We start from the raw sequence: 23,939 nt of genomic DNA, 5'->3' as shown, positions 1-23,939 counted from the left end.
GATGTTGGACGAGAAGGTCTGGCTCTCAGTCTCCACTCTAACTCATCCCAAAGGTGTTCTATCAGGTTGAGGTCAGGACTCTGTGCAGGCCAGTCAAGTTCATCCACACCAGACTCTGTCATCCATGTCTTTATGGACCTTGCTTTGGTCACTGGTGCACAGTCATGTTGGAAGAGGAAGGGGCCAGCTCCAAACTGTTCCCACAAAGTTGGGAGCATGGAATTGTCCAAAATGTCTTGGTATGCTGAAGCATTCAGAGTTCCTTTCACTGGAACTAAGGGGCCAAGCCCAGCTCCTGAAAAACAACCCCACACCATAATCCCCCCTCCACCAAACTTTACACTTGGCACAATACAGTCAGACAAGTACCGTTCTCCTGGCAACCGCCAAACCCAGACTCGTCCATCAGATTGCCAGATGGAGAAGCGCGATTCGTCACTCCAGAGAACGCGTCTCCACTGCTCTAGAGTCCAGTGGTGGCGTGCTTTACACCACTGCATCCGACTCTTTGCATTGCACTTGGTGATGTATGGCTTGGATGCAGCTGCTCGGCCAGGGAAACCCATTCCATGAAGCTCTCTGCGCACTGTTCTTGAGCTAATCTGAAGGCCACATGAAGTTTGGAGGTCTGTAGCGATTGACTCTGCAGAAAGTTGGCGACCTCTTCGCACTATGCGCCTCAGCATCCGCTGACCCCGCTCCACCAGTTTACGTGGCCTACCACTTCGTGGCTGAGTTGCTGTCGTTCCCAAACACTTCCACGTTCTTATAATACAGCTGACAGTTGACTGTGGAATATTTAGGAGCGAGGAAATTTCACGACTGGATTTGTTGCACAGGTGGCATCCTATCACAGTTCCACGCTGGAATTCACTGAGCTCCTGAGAGCGACCCATTCTTTCACAAATGTTTGTAAAAACAGTCTGCATGCCTAGGTGCTTGATTTTATACACCTGTGGCCATGGAAGTGATTGGAACACCTGATTCTGATTATTTGGATGGGTGAGCGAATACTTTTGGCAATATAGTATATATGAAAATATGCATGAAAAACTGAACTGATGAGGCACAAATAATAATAATAATAATAATAATAATAATAATAATAATCTTTCAAACTGGGAAAGATTGATAAAGATGAAGTTGCATATTTTGCATATTTTCCGCAGAACAGTTCATTATTAAAAATAATTATTCATTTGCATTTTCATCTGCTACCCTTTTTGTAAATTAGTCTACAGCTCCATTATATACGTATTTAAGCTCAGTAAAACAAATATATGTTACGTTACTCTACTTGAAATAGGACGAACACACAATTGTCTAGCCTTGGTCTAAGGTCTAAGAGGAAAGTGATGATGAAGAAGAAGTAGAAGAAGAAGCCTTTATTTCGTCACATATACATTACAACACTGTGAAATTGTTTTCTTCACATATTTCAGCTTAGGAAGTTGGGGTCAGAGTTCAAGGGTCAGCCATGATACAGCACCCCTGGAGCAGAGAGGGTTAAAATGCCTCTCAGTGCGTGCCACTGTTATAAGAAAAACAACAAGATGAATGAATTATTCCTACCCCCATCAGACTTTAACCCTAACCTGCACACTGTCAGAAATAAGGGTACTGCTGAGGTACAATTTTGTTTCTAGGGGAACAAAAAATATAATGGTACCTTTAAAGGTACACAATAGGTCCTTAGGGTACAATTATGTTCCCAAAATGAGTTAGAAAGGTATGACTAGAGGTACTAAATTGTACCCTTCAGGGTACCACCCCAGCGATGGCCACTAGTACCTTAAAAGGTACAGTTTTGTACCTTTCTTCCTGAGAGTGCATCATGCTGACAAGCGAGGCTTAGCTGTTTAATTTCCTTCTCTAGTTATACACTATACCTGCAGAGTGAGTAAATTGAATGAAAATGTTGGGCAGGACTGAAGAAGTGCTCCATTGTTTCACTCCTGGGGCTCATGGAGCCCGTGGCAGCACATGAATTGCATCAGGAGGGTGTGTGAAAGCTGAGCCTGGGCCAGCGCTCGGCAGCAGCTGCATGCAGACACACAGAGCAGGAAGTGTGTTTTATTTGCTCAGCGGAGAGGACGGACATCCTTTAGAGTGGAAGATACAGGAAACAGCCAATTAAGTACATGTGCAACAGCTCACCTCAGAGGAAAAGAGTGAGCAAAGAAAAGAGAGGGACAAAGCGTTTACCTTTGGTTCTTATATTTCTTTTCTCTTTCGAATGCTAAAACAACAATGCATTTAGCATTTGGAAGGCTTTGAACATATGTAATAGAGTTTTAAAAAAAGAGCTTTTCATAACAATGAGCAACAATAAATGTACAAAATAAACAACACGTGCAATATGCGATATTCTGGATTGCGATGTGTAATAAAGCTATGGGTATTATAGAGATATGGGTATGAGGTTACTAGTTCTGTCTTTAGTCATGTTTTAACTTAATGGCATTAGCCGCAAGGTTTAGAAAAAAGGTTTTGGTATTTATGCCACAAAACAGCCCCAGAGCTGCACTGAACCACCACCACCATGTTTCACAGTGGGTTTGGGGGCTTTCACTTGGATGCAGCACATTTTGTTCAACGAAAGAATGCAGTCTGTTTGATTTTGGTCTTCTTGTTCCAATTTGTGAGATGGACAAAATTCCAAACAACTTTATTTATTTTTATAGAGGCAGTGACTTATAACTGAATTTGAACTGTATCTGTGGGTAGTATGCTCTTGCACTTTTCTTTTGAAAAATATTTTTGATAGTGTTGTTTTTATATAATAATAACAGTAATGAAAGGAAAAGAACAAACAGGTTATACACTTACACTCTTTTTATGTTTTTATTTATCCAGCTAAAAATCCTGAAAACAGGCCCCTTTTGTTATTTTATTTTATTTTATTTTATTTTTTTCCATGGGTTAGTCATACACTATATGGTCAAAAGTATGTGGACTCCTGAGTATTTAACATCCCCATGCAAAAACGTTGGATTATTAATATTCATCCCATTTATTTTCCTCTTAGCTGTTATAATAAGCTCCACTCTTCTAGAAAGGATTTTGGAGTGTGGCTGTGATCATTCAGTCACATTAGCATTCATTAGATTAGGCACTGGTGTTGGGTAAGGAGGTCTGGAGTGCAGTGTTCCAGTTTATCCCAGAGGTGAGTCCGAGGCAGGGTTCTGTGCAGGACGCTCGAGTTGTTTCACTCCAGTGTTGCTTCATAGAGCACACATTGTGCACAGGGGCACTGTCATGCTGGAACAGGTTTGGGCCTCTTGGTTCCATTAAATGGAAATTGTAAAGCTACAGCATTCAGAGACGCCTGAGACAATCGTGTGCTTCCAACTATGTAGCAACAGTCTCAGGAAAGACCAGTGACGATCAGGTGTCCAAATACTTCTGGTGATATGGTGTCTACGACTGACAACTGAGATTTAGTTTGTAATGAAATTCAAATGACTTGTTAGTTTGAACGTTTTTTATTGATATGTTGATTCGTTTTCACTCTAGATAATAGTTTTATTTGCTCGATGTGTTTTGATAGAAAATACAAATCGCTTCTGTAAAGTTGCTTTGGATAAAGGCATCTCTTAAATGCTGAAAATGTAACTAAATGTCGTAATGATGACCATTTTAAACTCAACATTATGTACTATAACTTGTGCTGTCATCAAGTCATGGTTTAGATTAATTACTCTTCGTAAATTTTACAAAATAGACATATTTACTGTGTGACAGGGTGGAGGATTTAAGGACTTTAAGCATCTGCTAGATATAAATGGCTTTCCGACGGAAATAATTTGTAAATGTTATCATAATCATGACCAGCTTGCATGGCATGGATGGTGTAAGTGTCATGGTATTTGTGCTCTTTGTTTCTGCCTCTGCAATTTTTCATGTTCATGTAATGTATGAAAAAAAAATCCTTCCTGCAGTAAGCGAGAGTGGATTATTGAATCTTTAAAATATATTTTATGTATATAAAAAAGCGCATTGTATTTATTATGAATTGTGGTACTACCATAACGAAGACTGCAGAATCGACCCCTGAGATTTTTAAGGTATTATGATCATATATAGAACCTGTTAACCAACATGGAAAAGTTTATGAAATTATGCAAGTAAAGTTTTCAGATGAAGTGGAATATTTGTTTAAACACTGTTGAACTGTTTTTCATCTAATATTTGTAGGCTGCATGCTATAACTCTGGGTTTATGGGGCTCTCTGCTTGGCATGGTCCTGTGTGTCTGGAGCTGAAGCAGGCAGTGGATTCAACCTCTCTGTGGTTATACAGAATGGGAACCCCATTTCATGGAAAAGAGGAAGAGGTGGAAAGACCACCTCAAAATGTGGTTGTGGTGGCAGTTAACTCCCTCTCCACCCAGACGGCAAGCTTGTTCCCACCTCCTCCTTCTTCTTCTTCTTCTTCTTCAGCTGTCGCCTCCCACTTTGCCCCTCATTTCCCTTCCTCCTCATAGGTCAGTCTGGAAGAATTGGTAAGCAGCTGTATGATGTGTGCTGTCCACAGACGATGGACTCTTAAAGGCTGAGCAGAATGTATTTTGGGGAAGAGGGGGCTTTGAATATGTAAAGGAACTTGTCATTGCACAAGGAATGGTGTGGCTTTGAAGTGTGGGCCTCCTTTCCATTCTGAGGGGCCACAGTGGACAAAGGTCAGGGGCTTATGGGTGGGCCATATCTCCCCAGTGAGGGTGCCAGAGAGAGGGAGAGGGATAGAAGAGGCAGTGCAGCAAAAACCTTTCAAATTTAAGCAATTCATTACAGAGAAAACTGTGAAACTCAATTGTTTTTGATGGAAGAATCCACGAATCATCAGTTTTGTAATAGTTAGATGTTTATAATTAGGCTGTTTTGAATGCTAAAATGATGTACCCTGTTCTGCTGCCAATTGCATGTACAATATAATACAATACTACTACTGTGCATGCTATGGGTTAAATATATTTACCTTTGAAGCTTTAAACAATGTTTATCCAGAACTAATTGTCATTCATTTTCAATGAGAGCTGGTGACTTCTGGTGTCATGGCACATTGATGTGGGCGTGTCCAGTGATAAAGAAGGTCCAAGAAGGTCCTCATGGATGAACAATCACTTACCAGACATTTATCATAAAGCAGGTAAAAGATTGGCCACATTAAGATTAAAATGTTTGTTGCACACCGCTAAACTAATACTTTGTTGAAGCACCTTTTGATTTTATTCCATCACTTAGTCATTTTGTGTATCACCTGGCAATATTTTCTCACTCGTACTAGGAAAAACATTCTAGTTCCATCAAATTGTAAGGGCATCTCCTGTGCACAGGCTGCTTCAGGATTCCTGATTGCCACGTTTCAACATGTGAGATACCATGCATGCTTTGTAAGCTCTTGGTGGACCATGGCTTCAGCAGTCAGATGAAACCAGGAAGATCCTACAAGAAGCATCTGATCTTCATTTGGGCTTAATCAGAATCATTTACTCATTCAGCTTGGTTTCATTTTTTTATATATCACAAAAGCCTGGCATTTTAACATGGGTGAGTAGACTTTTTTTATATCCATCATAGATTCCATCATGATGTGACTGCTATGCTATTTTTTCCTAAAGGAAGACCAAATCTTAAAATATGCCTAACAAATGTTAGGATTATACATCTGTCCTCATATCTCAGATGGGTAACAAATGCTTCCTGTCAGGTGTACCGTATGCCTCAGTTAAGCTCTGTGGAGTTTAACTTAATTTTGGATCAAGGCAGCAAGAGAAAAATGATCTAATGGTTCATGTTTGGGGCTGGATGACAGGAGCTTCAGTCACAAAGACTTGCTCCACTGTTTCAATCGAAGCAGTAACTGGAATAACATGCTTTGGGATTTTGGGGGAAATTGTGATTGAAGGCACCCATTCAATGACCTTGATGATTGTGCATTAGTGATGTATTTAAGGAAAAACAAAAGTCATTTGATCAGATTGTATCCCTGCAAAGGGATATTTTAGTAGGTATGCATACATCACACATTACTAAGGCAAAAACCATAGGCACAGCTTTATAGATTCAATTCAATTCAATTCAATTCAATTTTATTTGTATAGCGCTTTTAACAAAGAGCATTGTCTCAAAGCAGCTTTACATAAACGACATAAGAAACAAATGGAGTGATGGCTCCTTTAGCTCTGTTTAAGTGAGGCAATTTGCAGGGTTTGGGGCAAGACTACCTGCAAATCACTACAAATTTCACATTTCTGCCCTGATGGGAGTGGTGTGGTCACACTTCTTGGATGATCCCGCCCACATCCACTTAATTAATGGTTTGATTAGGGTCAAAATATTATAAACAATTTCACACTCACCAGATCCCAACACATTTAAAACACATGTTGAAGGCACACTGAGGGATCTCAACACTTTACTAATAAACATTTTCTTTAATTTATCACCCCTCTTTTTATTTGCACCGGGGTTGGAACAAGGCTTGACCACAGCAATTTTGAATATTCTATGTAGTGAATATCTACAATATTTCTAGTACTCTGCAGAGATTACTAGCAAGCTGGCAAGGTTGCACACTTATTCCTCAACAAAAAGATGGGATAAGTGGTTAAATGAAATCCTTAAAAATCCTGGTTAAAGGTATAAATGTTTTTGTACTCTGCATAGAATATAACGACCGGCTTTTTACAGAATTTTTTATTTTTCAGTAGTGTAAGGAACCAAATTAAGCACAATGGCTATTTTAATTGTTACAGATCTACATTATTGCCCTTTCCAATAGCAAACAAAATGCAGCACTTTACAAAAGACTTCAGAGACGACAGCAGTCACAAGCACCCATTTTATTGTGCTGAATAAGGCAGTGAATATCTATAAAGAGAACTTTTTTTTTTTTTATTACTATTATTCAATTTTTTTTTTTTTAACAGGCAAGTAATTTGAAGTGGAATTATAGACAGCAATACTAGGTGAAACAGAGAAAGCCATAAATGTTAGAAAGCGATTGGAAGTTATATATTAGGTGGAGGAGGTCAAGAACAGGCGACCGTCTCTCCCCACAGCTAATGAAACTACATAACATTGCATAATGAAAGAAAAATGCTTTTGAACAAGGTAACTGTCCAGTCCAACTGTGACTGAAAGGCAGAGATGAACAGACTTATATAATGTATCACCCATAAAAATAGATATATGAATATGTTCTCCCTGGACTCAGCCACCTGAATTTAACTGTATTGTAAGCAGATTGAATAATGAGGTAAAAAAAAAAAAAAATAAAGAGGCCCTCTTGGAGGTAGTAGTGTGTATTCGATTGTACTAGAACATGTTATCAAAGTCGACTTCATTAAGACACCCACAGCGAAAAGCACATCAACAGTGGCTCCCGTGGATACACATTCAAACCAACAGATCAAGTCAAGAAAGGACTCAAGAACATTGTGACATTTTAGTCAGTAATACACACTGTCAGACATGTGCATCACAGAGAACAGTCCTTTTCATTTTTACCTAAAGGAGTGAAAACTCTTGCAAACAGATGTTTGTTACGGGTGAACAAAAAAGACCTAAACAAAGGAACAGAATATACAGTATATGGTGTCTCCTGATGATGAGATGTTTTAAGGGTCTTCAGTATTTCTGCCGATGCAGATAAAACAGAATCTACTATTTCAGTGCAGTTTCAAAATGATGGCTCTCTGCAGGTACGGAGTTTACTTCCAGTATGTGAACGGTGTTGGCAAAATCTCTACTTCTTCTTATTGAAATCCTTCGAAATCACACATTCAGTTCATCTGTTTCATTTCTCTTTGGGTTTATCATAGGTGCATAGTTTTAACTTTGTAAAACGCTTTGTTTCACGTCCACGCCTCGGCTCTCCGGAGTTATCCACCCCCTCAAACATGTTACAGTAGTGAGATGTTTCAGTCAAAACCCTTGCATTATTATCATGTTTTTAGTATGTTTTTAACATGACAAACGTGAGGATGAAGTTTCGACAGGAACTCCATTTGCAGAATTTCTACATAACCACAAAAGAGATAGATTTTCTAGTGAACAGACATGTTGTTTCAGGCTAATATACAATTTGGTTTTCATTTAATCACTCACTATCAGCAACGTGCCTCGCAATAGTACATGATTTCGCTCGTTTGAGCTAAGCGCATCGATCTGACAAGCGCAGTTGGATCTCACTGTAAACAGGAGACGAATTTACTCACCAAGCAGGAATCTGTTCCACCCAATCTCAATTTAACTAATTGTTCATTCATTTCTCCCAAAACAGTCCATTTTTTTTGACGTGATAGACAGCACTCGGTGAATAAACTGCGTTCTCACGAATCACATAAAACCGTTGCATCGACAGTAAAGTGAAGGTCTTTACAGCGAGCTGAACTTTCTGATGAATGTCCAGCTCCCTGAAGGGCTGCATTTCATTTTGGATGCTTGATGCAGAAAAAAAAAAGGTCATTTATGTCTCTGCCATTTAGTTGCTTCCTAATGTGTCAAACGTGAATGTAGCCTTAGTTTCAAGCTGCCAAAAGACCATATTTCAATGCCTACACTCACACAGGTAAGCTACTCTCTCCGATATATTTCTATTTATTTCTTTATTTATTTTTTGCACTGCTGAATATGTAGAAAAGTTAGGTAGCGTTACAGTGTTTGAGCAAGATCTAACATTGGTTTGCAGCTGCCGTGCTAAAGGTAGCCACCCCATGCAACTATAAATGTGTCAATTCAAGAGGCATGTCCGCTGCTCCACTAGCTTTCCGTGAGGCTCTACCTCAGACCCAGTTGAGAATACCAGTTAACGGTTCAAAGGTTTTCATGATGATAGGCTGAAAAAAAGGTGTAACATTTCACTACATATGAAGTATTACATATAAACCTGCATGAACCACATAACAAGAACAGAAAATCACATTTGTGTAAAAGACACAAAACTTGCTAATCAAGTATATCTCAATATCTACTAATCTTTCAAAAAAAAAAAAAACATAGTCATGTATGCAATATACAAAACCAAAACATATATATATACTTTTTAACCTGAAAAATTATCAAGTTTTTCTTTTTTTTTTTACTCTGTCTTCTCCCCCAGGCAAATTAAAAAAAATCAATTGAAATTTAATGTTTCGTAAAGCATGGATTTTGTGCAGTCCGTTTGTTTTTCAGCATACATTGTTTTGAAATTGTGCTGAAATAGACCAGGCAAAAACCTTTTCTTTTATCAAGACCGGAGGTAGGTATTTGTCAACTGATTATTAGTCTCTCTTTTTTCTCTCTCTCTCTCTCTCTCTCTCTCTCTTTTTTGAGGTACATATCTGAAGAGTATGTATGTCAGAAGAAGTCTACACTAAAAACCGAAAGAAAAGTAAAAAAAGAAAAGAAAGGAAGAAAATAAGAGGAGCAGAGAAAATCCATTTGCAATAATATCATTTAGAGTCATACAAGCATTTGATCCATAGAAACAATTGAGTAAATCAGTACAAAACATATTCAAGTTAACTGATGTAAAACAGATGCCCCAGTTGCCGAGAAAGAAAAGAACCTTATTACATATAACAGGTAAATGAAAGTGTTAAAAATAAGGAAACAATAAAAAAAAAAAAAAAAAAAAAAAAACAGTACGTATTCCCTTAGCTGCTTGAGGAGTTCATCTTGGAATCCAATCACACCTCGGATTTCAGTCATCACCTGCCTGACTCTCACAAATCATTTGCAGAGCTTCTCTGTGCCATCAAACATTATTATTATTATTATTACAGGCATTCAAGAGAAGGGTTCTTTTTTTTTTCTCTGACATTGGCACTCACTGCCATCCCCTGCTGAGTAATGAGTAGTTTATAGCAGCGTGTGTCTCACAAGCTGATTCGCTGGGTGAAGAAATCGGAGGTAGCTTTGAAATGGTGAGGAGATATTTCATGGGCAACAGTGCCGACGGGATCGAAGCCCTGAACCCCTCCAAGGTCACTGTGCTTCATGTATCTTGTGTGTCTTGAGGTATAGTGTGGTTTCTTTCCTGTGGATTATGTTTCTTGAGGTTCAGTCAGAATGTGATGACATACTTCCCTTTATGTGAAAGTATCGAGTATTACGTCTTCTTTAAAGCTATTACGTCTTCTTTAAATGTTTTACAAAAGAGAAAAAAAAAATAAAAATACAGAAAGGAACACAATAACGAATCTACACATGTAAAATGGTAAAACGAAGATGCCAGGATTGTGTATGTACAGTAGATTGCTGCATTGATTGTTCTGTAGTACTGATGGAGACTTGCGTCTCATTTACAATTTGCAGGAGTACGTTTTTTTGTTTTTTGTCTAGTTTTTAAGCTCACCACCAAAGACAGGCTCCGGGGGAAAAAAAAAAAAAACCCCATCAAACCGACTCTGTCTTTTTATCCCCTGATAGAAAAGAAGCCTGCGGTAATGCCACTTTCATGTCATTATATCGGCAATCAAACTCTAGGCTTATATAGTTACATATAGGCAAATATAGTAAAGCTTAGTTATGTTTTTGGTGAAGATTTTCAGTTGACAATCGACATATATATGGATAAAAACCATATTTCTGCACCATTTAAAGGTTAGAATTCACCTCATATTATTTTCATACCTTAAAGGCTTTTCGTTACCAAATTTGCTATCCTGAAAAGCTTATTAATAAAAAGAAAATATTAATTAAAAGTCTTAAGGCATTCCAAGTCGCATATGCGTGTTAAATATTCATGTTAAATTTGTTCTAAGGAAAAACACAGTGATTTTAAAGGAGCTGCATATGCATACATAATGCAAACTTTAGACTACATTATATAATTGGTAATATAATAATATATATTTATTTAATATATATATAATTCTTTTGGTTTTTTTACAAAATCATTGAGAAATTATTTTAGGCTATGGAATGGGGTTTAAGTACATCCGGGACATTATTGCTGACTCTTTTATTTCGTCTTTCTGTAGTATAAAACTATATAACTCAAGTAATCCATGTTTATTTGTATTAGATGTTAATTTATTCCCAATAGGCTAATTTTTTTTCAGTTCATCTGCAGGCCGTATCTTTTTATACAACTAAATGCTTTTTTTTATCACATGCATAAAATGATGTAACGTAGATCTAGTCCATTTCTAACTTTTTATACATGTAAAAACCCAGAATGGTTCATTTCGCCTCTGTCTTTGGTGGTGTGACACAGAAGTAAGGGGTTTTCTGCATGTGTGTGCACTGTGATGGAGTAGCTGTGTCTGTTGGAGGCTCTACCACAAACGTTTCAAATGACAAAACCAGATAGGTTTTCTTTCTCTTTTGCTAAATGCCTGAAATATCTGTGTGTGTGTGTGTGTGTGTGTGCGCATTGGGCAAGACACATCCCATGCGGCTAACCCCTGCACCTCTGTGCTACAGCAGTTTGGAATGCGGAGGTGAGCAGAATTCTCATCTGCATATTGGTTGTGTTTTGTTATTGTTGTTGTTGTTGTTGTGTTTTTTGCCCCGCGTTCATGCTATGAGGTTTTGTGTGCTGATCACAAAAACAAAACCAAAACAAAAATAAACAAACAAGAACAAACAAAAAAATTAACCTAAGAAAAGCAACAAATGAGAACGATTAACAAACTTGATAAACAAAAGTGGAAACTCAACGATAAGTGGTCAAGGCAGTCTTTTCCCTTGAAGAGAGCTGACAGCTGGATGAGGTAGAGGTAAAATGATGTGGTTGATTAGTCCTCCTCGGGCGAGCCCTCGGCCTCCTCCTCTTCCTAAAAAGCACAAAATTCACCCTTACTTTTCAATCACTGACATTTCCTCACACACTCTAAATGACGGCACATGTGAGGGCTCAAATACTCACATTTTGAATAATGACTATAACAACGAAAGGGAAATTATATTTTGAGGGTTTTTTTTATTATTATTAATATCTAAAGCTTGTAAAACATGTGCAGTTGCCAGTTCTGTAAAGATTTAGTTTAGGTCTGTTCCCTTAAATCTGATTGAGTCTGATCTCTAGTCCTTGATTTAATTTTACAGCATTTGGCAGATGCCCTTATACAGAGCGACTTACATTTATCTAATTTATAAATGTATAACTGAGCAGTTGAGGGTTAAGGGCCTTGCAGTGGTAGCTTGGTGGTCCTGGAATTCAAAACGTCCAATACCTTAACCACTGAGCTACCACTGCCCTGTATTAAATGTCTACTCTAGCTGCTGCTGAGATGACCACCAATGAAAGCAGTAAGGGGAGAGAGAGAGAGAGAGAGAGAGACAGAGAGAGAGAGAGAGAGAGAGGACTGTCTTGGCCATTTTCCGAACTTGGGTGGGCGAATGCTAACACCTGCTTCCTGCGAGACACATGAACTATCCACAGCATTTCAAACTGCTGCTCATGCAACATGACAGGTCAGCTGATGAGAGTGCAAACTACTCGCCTATATACATAACAGATGCCTGCGATTGACTAGTGTTACTCTGATTGACAGGTGAGTCAGGAACACCATTCCTCACATTGAGCATGTAGCTTTAATTTACAAAGAAGGCAAGAGAAGGCAAAGGAAAGTTCAGCCACAAGTAGCACACATGGATGGCCCAGCATTTACACTGCTGGGTGAAAGACGGTTCTATAGTTAAGCCTAGTGAATAGCTCTCTCTTTTCTCTCAACACAGGACTTTTACTGCTATTATAGTTAAACCTTTTTGTCAAGAAGCACACAGAGAGGTAGGCAAATGTAAGAGCTGTATGTAAATCAATGAGATTTGTTAGAAGTTATTGCAGGCAAGTAAAAAATCTAAACCAGTCTAGCACACGTCTCTGTTTGAGACTTATTATAGATGAACTCAAATGATGAGTCTGGAGTCAAATGACCAAGTGAGGAGAATTTACAGACCATGCTGTTGATCTTGGCATTTCTACATTTGGTTCTTTCCAGGGTTGTAATGGTTGATTTCAGATTTAATTAATTAATTAATTGCTTTTAAATGTGTAGGACATGCCACTATGGGTTTACACACACACACACACACACACACACACACCAAGTGTTATACAGGCATAAATATAAATCTGTGTGTGTGTGTCTTTGTGTGTGTGTACATTAAGGCTAGAGCTCTTGCTCACAGTGCTCATCATGGCCCAGGCATTCCCACACAGCAACAAATCAGGCTGCAGTTATGCATTCCCACCACAAAATGGTTCGCACCAGCGAACATAAAAGGGGAGGAAGAGAATTTCTTACCTATTCATTACTTTCCATAGGTAACTTCCCACACTAATCAACATAGTCACTGCTGGAATATATCCTTTAACTGCAACTGAATGTACTTGCATTTGAAGACTTTTCTTTTTAACCAAATGTCCACCAGTTTAAAACATTTAAATGCAAATATAACTATACCAGCATATCCCTGCCATCAGCTGATTCGCATTCGCTTCAATTCTTGTCTGTTTTTCTATTTTTAATACATCAGAGCGAAAAGGACCCCTCTTCTGATCTTTTGATCTTCTGGTTCTTATACTTTAGGTCAGATTCCATATCCATCAGTGGGAGCGCATAAGATTATCTATTGCAGAAAGCTTTGATTTTATGCACAGCAGTATAAGATTTACATTGGCACTAGAGATTTACCCTGCAGGTCCCTGGCTAGAGAAACAGTTATGCTGTTGAGTCAGAGATTTGTGAAACCTTGAAAACTCAAACTGGCCATGACTCTTCTACATACTGATGTAAATATAAGCACATAGGTTGAGCTGCGGTATCCTTCTCTGACAGACATTTGGCCAATGAGCTGAGCCCATATAGGTCTGTATTCTCATGATTTGACATGGGTTATGGTACACTGAAGTAAGCTCTAGCGTGTGAGAATCATGAGGTAGCATGTGTGTGCGGGATACAGTAAGGATTGATTTTGGTTTTGGTTACATAAAAATTAACTAGTGTGATAGCTGTAGTCTAGTGTGTGTGTGTGTGTGTGTGTGTGTGTGTGCAGAATACACCTAGAATAAAAAAACAAATTTGGTTTACATACCTGAGCAGGCTTTTCTTGGACCACTTGCTGTGGCTGCAAGAGAGACAGCAAGAAAAAAAGAGTTAGGATTTTAATCATTTATCATGGTCCTGCCTAGCATGCCACCGTTCCTTTGAATTGCAATTTTCTTGACATGTAAATGTCAAGAAAAGCCATTTAGTACTCTAAATATAACAGCACATATCAGTGCAGACATTACTCAATCCATAAAACTCTAAATTGCCTTCTATAATGTGCCAGAACCTAACCTTAAATTAAAGGCAAATTAGGCAGAAACACAGCAGAGCCTTCATAGTGGGCAAAATGGGTGAGTTAACAAAGCCCGGATTGTGCCCTCTTAGTGTTACATCACACCCAACAAGCACTGCCACCCCACCGGAAGAGGCTCTAAGACCTCAAGCAGACAGCTGAGCAGTCTTCTGCTCTTCCAGAAACAAAAAAAGCCCTGAGAGTCCCTTGTGTTTGCAACTAAAGCTAGCCACTGCAAAAAGAACACACACACACACATACTACACTGGATTGTTGGGAACAGCTGGTGCATTTTGTGCCAGTTCCTGCCAGAATGTGAGCAGGCTGTAACATAGTAAATGTCAGCACCGGATGGACCTGAGAGTAGAGTGTGTGTGTCGATAAAGGGAAATTGAGCAGGCAGAGGAGTAAGCGAGTATACACTGGGAAACGTCAACCAATAATGCAGATGCTTGGTAACTGTGTCTTTGTTGACTAATTTCTCCAACAGATTGTGAATGCGTCCTACATTTTAATGGCAAATCCTCTCATCAGTCACATTCATTGCCATAGTTTACAGTTTGGTTCATTTATCCAAAGTAGCATCATGGGCCTTGTGCAAGCTAATATTCAAAACTATCTGCCCTTGAAGGCTCATAAGTGAACTAATAGCGATACTGTCCTCTCACTGGTAATACATTTGCACCCTGTACAGAAGTATCTACCTAGTGTCTAGAAGAGACTACGTGCATTTACCTACTTTACAATAGGATATAAAAATGTTATAATAATGGTCTATAGACATACTTTTGGAGCTAGCTTGGTAATGAGCATGTAATAGGAATTTAATGGAACTCGAGCTGAATTGTTTTACTGTTTAAGAACTGAAAGGTCCTTTATTTTCCAATTTTATACATCAAATTGGAAATTGGATAAATGGTCAATTTTTCTTGTTGCAAAATAAAATTGAAGCACCAAAGCATACAGTTACACACTGTATGACTGTACTGATGATAATAATAATAATAATAAAAATAATAATAATAAAAATAATAATAATAATAAATACATCAGTGTAATTTCCATGCAAATTTTTGATAGAGGGTCAAGAGAGTCTTGTCTCCAAAACATTTTATATGTTTTACATCCTAACACCTCTATAAACTTGCAGTGGCAAATCTCCATGTGAAGAGTGAGTTCCCACAGATCTCTTCCCCATCACTGACTGTGGAATGTAGCTCAGGACAAACAGTATTTGAAACCAGAGCTCTATAGGTAGAGAGGCCCCCCATTTTCTATGGCTCAGAACGTTCCCTCCACCTCCTTCCCTTCTGCCCCATCTGCACAAAAGGGGAAATCTTGGCATTGTCTTTCACAAGGCTGAAGCTCTACTTTGAAGTTGCTTGGAGCTGACACTCTGGGTGCTGGTTTAAGATGTGGGCCAAAGCTGAGTGGGGCCTGGTGACCCTGAGGCCCCCCAACATCCTACACACACACACATACACACACACACTGTGTGCGGCCCAGTGCTAAAGGGACCAGAGATATGTTCCCAGAGATGGAAGAGATCAGCAGAAGGAGCCCCAGAGGCAACTGCCCCATCAGTGTTGAAACTCAACCCCCGAGAAAGAATGCAGCCTATTCCCCCTCTCTCCCTCCTTTGCTACCCAGCTATCTTTGGACAGCCCTTCCCAGATCGACTTCCTTTCGAGATAATGCAGTACAAATCAATTGCCATTCTGGCACTCGTATTGAATGCAGGCAATCCTGTGATGAACTCCACATGGCACAGGGCATTGGATCTCTACCAAGCTGTGCTACATATCCCATTATATTAGTGTTGCTAAGTGACACTCTTGGTAAAACGAGTTGGGATATTTTGATCCTGCCTGATGGCACCCCAAAAAAAGTCCTCACTTCTATTTCTGTCCCGGTTTGTGGTTTCAGGGGTTAATCATTTCAGAGATACGTTTAACCTTCCAGTGTTGGTTTGAAATGTCTTAATTACACATTTTAATGGGAGACATTTCAGTAATGACAAACAGGGAAACACTGGTCAATAAATGTCCAGTGGTGTTACGGTTACACATTTTCCCTCTCACATCCCTACACATCCCTACATTCCTCACTGACTGATCAAAGGAGGAATAATGTGGCAGACAAAAGCTAATTAACTTGTGAGGAAACTTACTCCTGCCATTTAACACCTACATCTACCTGCAGATCAGTGTAACCTGAGACGTAAACTCATATAATCATTCATTACTGGTTAAAACCCAGAAAAAAAGAGAGGCCTTATTGAGCAAACAAAACAAAATGGCATTCCATTCTTCCTTTCTCTGGGTTTTATGAATTGTGGAATATTTACTGTTTAATAGAATAACATTGCCTTCCTTTAGCTGAGCAAAAAAATATTTATTTATTTATTTTATGAAAGTGAATGGACATCATATTATATTAACATGATATATATATCACGATCATCTTAAACTATGGCATCATATAGATTTCTGCCAACCACCCACTACCAGGAAGAGAGGAACATTTATTACTAATTATTACTACTGCACACCAATGCATTATTTTTGAACTGTGTGTATTACCAGCTCGGATGTGTACGGCCATTTGTCATTTGCGTTGTCAAAAATGGACAAATTAATGATCTTTTTTATCAACACTCAAGGATAATATAGAATTGGGTAGTCTGCACTGTGGTTAGTAAATCCTTTGGTCATTGTTCTGTCATAGTAAGGAAAATTTCACAGTAGGATTAGTAGGTCTTTTCTTAGCGCAGAGATCAAGTTTTGCAGCAGTCAGTGTAAGTTTCCTTTTTTGTCGCTGCCTTCTGACTTGCCATAACCTGGTTTCCTAGCTTATAGCGTTTTGCATGCCTTGTAACAACTGCATGGTGGACGACTGAAACACACGCACCATGCTCAGGAATGATAACATCAAAGAATGCTCACCAGAGAGGGATGGGGAGAAAAGCAAAGCAAAGGAAAACATGGCATCACTGCTTAGTCCAAGCTAAAGGTTGCTGTACAGCAGATTTGCTTTAACAAAAAAAGCACAAGCAGCAGACAGCAATGACACTCTCCCTTCAGTGTGGTCAAAAAATCCTCCACAGTTCTCAGCAGAGCACTTAGGTTTGCCAAAGGAATAAAGCATAACAAGATAAGTGAGCTCTTCAACAGCCAGTTAACTCTCATCTGGACTGTCGGCCCCCTTTTCAAGTTCTGACAAAACAGGATAATCAGTTTGTCACCCCCTCTCCAACTGATGAGACAGGCATGAACTTTTACCAGCCACAATTTGTGTGGGTGTAACTTTGCTGGCAATAAAAACCTGTCTATCTCCTTCACTATTCCAGTGCATGAAGGAAAAGCAAGGAAAAAGCAGACCTCCTACTGTTCTTCTGCTGTCAATAGCTATACCCCTCCCTGTGAAGTGGTAGATCTTCACTTCAGAATACCTTGGCAATGATTCATGCCTCTTGGATTTCAAAGAATTTACGAGTCAATTCTTGTGTAATCTTGCCTTGTCCTCTGTGTGTTCTGAGCACATGCTTTTTGGATATGTGACAACTCAGTGAATTGGTGACAAACTTCCAGACCCCCACACTGTGCATTGTTCAGCACCCATATTTGCCCCGTTTTTCTTTTTCAATAAGTATGAAGATAGGCATGTGCATGTATATAGAGCAAAGGTGATCCGAAGAGATTATGCAAGGGTAAAGAGGCACAAGCAATGATTAGAAGTTTCTGACTTATGTAATAGTGAGACGACAGTCCTTGAACTTGCGAGTGCAAGTCTTAGCAGCTCCAGAGATGAGCGTGCTGGAACAGTGTGAAGCTTCACGCTGAACAGAGAAAAAGGAAAGATTCTCACCCTCAAATCATGGCATGTCTAAAGGCCCCCTTTTGCATGCCATGCAATTTATTAAACACTGGCTAACTACGGGGAACCCCCTTGTTCCTTTCAGCTCAAAACTGTTGGAATAACTTTTCTTTCTGGTCTTTGATAACATGTGGGTGTTCATCTGGTGTCATGAATTACAGACCTTCCAAACAAAAGTTAAATCATCTTTCTAAATGTAAAACTATCAAATAATAATAATAAAAAAAAACCTTTGCATCCATTTCTGCCAATTTGGGCGATTAGTACATTTCCACACAAAAGACATTTCAGAAATATTGCTCAACAGCTATCAACTGATGAGGGTGAAGTCTAAACAAAAACTCTTCCTCCGATGTGTGGGTTATTACAACACTAATTACCCTCCTAGGTATACAAGACCTCAAAATAAACTGTCATTCTAATCAACAGTAGAGAGAGAGAGAGAGAGAGAGAGAGAAAGAGAGTAATTCATTTCCAACACTCTTAGCCATGGGGCAATTTTTCTCCTACTTATGGCAGTGGGGCAATTCAGTCTCGCAATCTTCCTATGATAGGGTGAACACTTTTCTTTTACAACACTCAGAAGCCCCCTGTAGCATTTTAACTATTTGTTATGTCCATCCCTTTTGTTGGTAATCATTGGTAGTATCTATAGCCAGGATAATGTGGACATTACCTGACCTTCCTTGTACATTTGTTTAGTGTCTAAACTCTAACAGACGTCAACAGAATGATGTGAGTTTTCTAGAGAAAATCATGACAACTTCACTACACACGGCTTTAGAAAAAAATATATCACCAAATTTGCAAATTGTGATTAAACTCCTAATACTTTTGATTGGATTTTTTTGATCCAGGCCACTGTATTCAACTCTGTCTTAGGGATGATGAATGGTTTTGATGTCTTTATTTTTCGTATTTAAATGCTTAAAATGTGAATTCTACATAGAAAATCAGTAATACTGTACAATATTTGAAGCATTTTGAAATTGCAAAGAGACCACACATTTTTATTTTTACTTTGCTAATAAAATAGAGGATGAAGTCTAGGAAGCAAGAGTGCAGTTCACGTTCACTTTAAACTTAAACTGAGAACACATGGTTTGTGTTTGCGCAAAAGCCTTTTTTTTTTTTAACATAGCCTCTCCTTAGGGCCGCTGACAAGAATTCCACAAAGACAGGAAAAATAAAAAACACTCTGCCTGATTTGATGAGGCAAACCTATCCAAGGACTCCCTCAGTCGAGGCAGACCCCACGGACGAGCCACCCAGTAACTGCATCCCTCCCCACTGCCACCACTTCTACGAATAAAGGCCACATGTTATATTAAACTAAAGGTGGAAGTGGGGGAAAGGAGCCAGGCATCTCCCGGGTGCAGGGGTGGCACAACGTCAGCTTTGTGATTTCTCCTGGAATGCCTCCACTATTTCGGCTGATCCTGAAAAGGTTCTACAGCCAGGAAATCCAAGCCCTCCACAGCCAACAAACCTCCATCCACCCCTCCATTCCTCTCTTCTCCATTTCCCAATCAACCACACTCCCCTACCAAATAGTGCTATGAATGGCACCTATCAGAGTAGAGCTAAAACCCCACGATTAGGGGGAATTGCCGAAGGGCCCATTGTAGAGGAGAAAAATGTCTGCCAGAGTGAGGAATGTGGAAAATTCCTGGCAGGACAAGCAGCCTTTTGTTAAGATTTTTTTTTTCTTTTTTTCGGGAGGGGGTGTTCTGGAGGGAAAGAAAGGCGCAAATTGGATCTGCTCCATTTAGGAGCCTCTGCTGTTTGAAGTGAAATCAGTTCCCAGAGTTTTTCAAAGGGGGAGAGGGGTCATGGGCAACACTATAATTCAGGTTTTAGTTCAGTTCCTTACAATTTTCTAGTTTGAGATTTTGTTGTCTTGAGGCTCTTTACCAAGTCTTATGGGCTCTTACAGAGTATCTCATACTCATTTGTAGTTCCATGTCTTTTGGTTTTTGCAATCTGTCTCTCTTTACAACACAAATCCTGTGTAGTTATTGATAGCTGTGCATGTTATTCATAGCCACTTATATAGCATATAAGAGACCATGTGTTCTTGGAACTATAGGATGCAGTTGTGGGTTTTGTTCAGGAATAAGAGTTGAGTGGGAAAGAATCCATAAAGAGCAGTCAGCTCCGCCCATAGTAAGCTGAATGATGCATATGTTGTGGATTAACCTGTGTTGCCTGGAACAACTCATGTCCTGTGTCCTATTGGCAGTGGCAAAAAATACGCTAATAACATGAATCCCCACTATGTTTTCATAGAATTTGAAGAACAGCAGAAGTGTGGTGAGAAAACATGGAAAAAGACCAACTATTTAGCAAAGGGTGGTGTATTTACGTACACAATGTCCGCCTTACAGCAGTACATGCTGAATGAGCCCACTAGCTCATTGGCTGATTTTCTACTCCTGAGTGTTTATTTTACTTTTCTACTTGAGCATGTAAATCTACATACTTATTGGCATTTGTCTCCTTTAGTGGATGCTCATTTTGTTTGCCTTTCCCTTTGACTTTTGTCTTTTTAAACTTCTGCATTAATCACACTCGTTGCACACATTAAAAGCTAACTGACAACACTAATGTGTGCATGACTGTAGTTTTACTTTGGAGTAGGAGCTGGATGGTGTTTATCTGCATAAAACATCCCCCGCAAGAGTACGAAATTGAACACAAATTTGAAATGTATTTCTATAGCTTCATGCTGACTTTTCCACCTTTTTCCTGATATCTTGTACATCTTAGTTTCTATAATCTATTATGCAATTGGACCAGTAAATACAAGCTAGTTCAATAAACGTTTCAAGGAAATCTTCTGGATGTGTACAAGCCTCTGGATGAAAGACATCAGTGAAAGAATTCACAACTGCAGCCCTGTGTCAGCCCTGCATTCCCCCAACAGGAAACAGAGGCAGCACATGTGGGGCCTGAGACTGATAGAGGCAATGCATTCTGTAGAGGCCATACCATCAATAACACAGGCCACATACCTTTCCCTGCTCTTACAAACACAGTTGCCACCCCCTGTTATCCCTTTCCCTTCCTCTCTTCTCCTTTCTCACATCAACACTTCTGTGAAAACTAGCTATATAAGCTTGATTGGATTTGCTTTCACGTTAATAAAATGACTTCGTCTGATAATAGCTTGGCAGTGATTTTTTTTTTCTGCAAGAAAAAGTACACATATAAAAGAGGATTGGGTTCATTTCCTTCTCACCCAGATTACAGATTAATGCAGCCTAACAGTGTCAATCATGCCAGGTGATTACAATAATATGCTGCTTTTAAACTATTGTGTGATAAAACAAAAAAATACAATAGCGGGTATAAAAAAAAATCAAGAATAAAGTGGTTTGCTTTGCCAGACAGAACTGTACATTTTCTTCCTTAAACAAAAAAAGCTAGATAATGCTAGCTTTTTCAACATGCTTACTATGTGGGAGACAGAGCTTGATTACAGACTTAAAATACTTACCATAATAAATTAATCATAGTTTAATGCCTAAGACGAGGCCCTGTGTTATATAATTAAGTCTGATATATCCTTAATAGTATGATAATAAATAATGATAATATCAATACAAGCATCAGACCTTTCAATATCATGACCAGCCATCTAGTCATTACGTCACTACTACTACAGGTTTGGAAGTATGATGAGAAGAAAAGATATGGCCAGTGTAGATCTGCTACGTTGAGTTGTGCAAATATCCGGTGTGGACAGGAAGCTGGGTGTGATATAGTCCCTTATGGGAAGAAATTTGGCAGCTGGAGCTACTGCAGGAATTGGGGTGCAAGTAAATAAATATAGGGAGGTCAGCAGACAGAATGGATCAATGTATGCCTAAATTTTAGTGATCCAGCCATCCAAGAAGTGGACAGGAGCATATCGAAGCCACAGAGTGTATTAACATTTTGCAGGAACATGCTATGGGGCATAAGTAGTCCAAATCCATCTTGCCAAAACTAATAGCTAATATGATGTGTGCTGCTTATTACAAAATTATCCTAAGTGCTGATAATTAGTATGATTGTGCCAAACAAGATTGATCTAGTTGAGTCCAACATTCCCACTTATGCAGCAAAAACAGGGAGCAAGTGTTCATCTTGGGTAGAAGGAGACCATAGTACATGGACAAGACATTGCAATAAATTAAGCATGCGTGACTTCTCATGCAGTTCTCATCTTTTGCACATTTATGCTCGATTATGCTTTTGAAATAAGGCTGACAGCTCATCTGAAGATTAATGCCCCACCATGACTAGGATTTCTTAAGAGAAAAATAGGACACCCATATTGTCTGGGTGAGGTTTGGGAGTGGTCTCAGTGACACCAAACAATCGTGCACATCTGCAAGCTTCTGTATGCAGAAGAGAGGAAGTTGCACTTTCCTCTAAGAGTGTTAATATGCCCTGTTATGTATCATGAGCAGCGTTTGTGGATGGCTTCATAATGCTAGCCCTCAGCTTCCCTAGTTAGTATCTATTGTATGATAAGAGAAAAATGGGTGAATGGGGTTAAAAAGGCTGTTTAACCTGTTTAGCTATAAAATTTCCCCATTTATAGTATACAGGTGATAACATGAAAGATAGTGAGCGAGAGAGCAGGACCGCACATAGAGTATCTGCTTAACCATTGTATCACGCACTGATTCATTGAACTGCCAAGCTCCTGGGATAACCACAGGAATCACTGACTAGAAAACCCATGGGGCCAAGTTCAATATTTTGCCTGAGAGACTTGTTGAAGCTATAAAAAGTTTTTGATGTTTGACACTGAATCCCCATCACACTGTCCTCCTCCAAGCTTATATATGCACAAGAAAAAAGTAGAGGAAAAAAAAACCCTTTTCACACTTTGGCAAAGGGTGAGGGTTTTCCGAGCCTCTCCACCACACTTCGAGTCTGTTGGAAGAATCCCAATCCCAGCGCTCATCCACTCCACCGATCTGCCTCCTCCAACTGCCGGACTCTCCCTCCCATTTCCCTGAGCTCTAATTCCGCTCCTCACCACCTGCCAACATTGTTTGTCCCATAGCCAAAAGCAGCACAGCCTTGTGTTAGATGAGAGTACTTCCTCTACGCCCCCCCATCCGCCCACACCCCACGCCCCCCTACTCATTCATTTACTCATTCTCCTGCCTTTTCCAAAGGCGTAGGGTGCGGAGTCTCACTGGTGTTAGGTCTGCAATGACTAATGTCCCCCCACATACAGTGAACTGGCAATGGCTTCCTTTAAAGTAATATACAGGAAGGTAAGCGAGAGGTGAAAGGGCTTCAGGGCTACAGGTAAGGTCACCATGTTTGGTGTCTGTGCTCTCACTCGTACACAGAGTCAGCTGTGTTTGGGTGACTGGCGGACTCAAGGGCAGAGATGGACGTAGTTGACAAAACCTACAGAGGGGAATGGAACAAAGCACCTGGCAAGTGAAAGGGCACCATAAATCAAGATCTTGTCTTATACCTCATATCAAAGGAATTCTTGGCACTAAAGGCTGCTGATGGCTTGCATTTCACTCATTGCCTGGGTCATTTGTCCTAGCTGCATGATTGCAGCTCTGTCCCTGGCAGATTGGACTTCTATGAGAAAGCACAACAAGGCATAAATCTATTGTTTTCCCCCCCTATCCATTTATTTCCATGGAAACAAATGGACAGGTTTTCTGCCAACCAGCCAAGTGCTAAAAATGCAACTGTGACATTACTAGCAAGAGAAGGGTCAAACTGCCCAGGAAGAAGAGAAAGAGCTTCCCTCTCC

General features: G+C 39.5%; 1 protein-coding gene across 1 annotated transcript in view; it reads right to left on the bottom strand.

Moving 5' to 3' along the window:
- Positions 1–7,201: 7,201 nt before the first annotated feature.
- hmga2 (high mobility group AT-hook 2) overlaps positions 7,202–23,939 on the bottom strand; it is a 28,968-nt gene continuing 12,230 nt past the window's right edge. The window contains exons 4-5 of the mRNA XM_058416942.1: positions 14,033–14,065; positions 7,202–11,769 (exon numbers count right to left, since the gene is read on the bottom strand). Coding sequence (XP_058272925.1) covers positions 11,731–11,769; positions 14,033–14,065 — 72 coding nt within the window. The 3' untranslated portion in view covers positions 7,202–11,730. The remainder of the gene's footprint in view (positions 11,770–14,032; positions 14,066–23,939) is intronic.

Source organism: Hemibagrus wyckioides, linkage group LG19 (assembly GCF_019097595.1).
Source record: "Hemibagrus wyckioides isolate EC202008001 linkage group LG19, SWU_Hwy_1.0, whole genome shotgun sequence".
Classification (NCBI taxonomy): domain Eukaryota; kingdom Metazoa; phylum Chordata; class Actinopteri; order Siluriformes; family Bagridae; genus Hemibagrus; species Hemibagrus wyckioides.
Note: the sequence above shows the minus strand (reverse complement) of the source record. Positions and strands in the feature narration are given on the sequence as shown.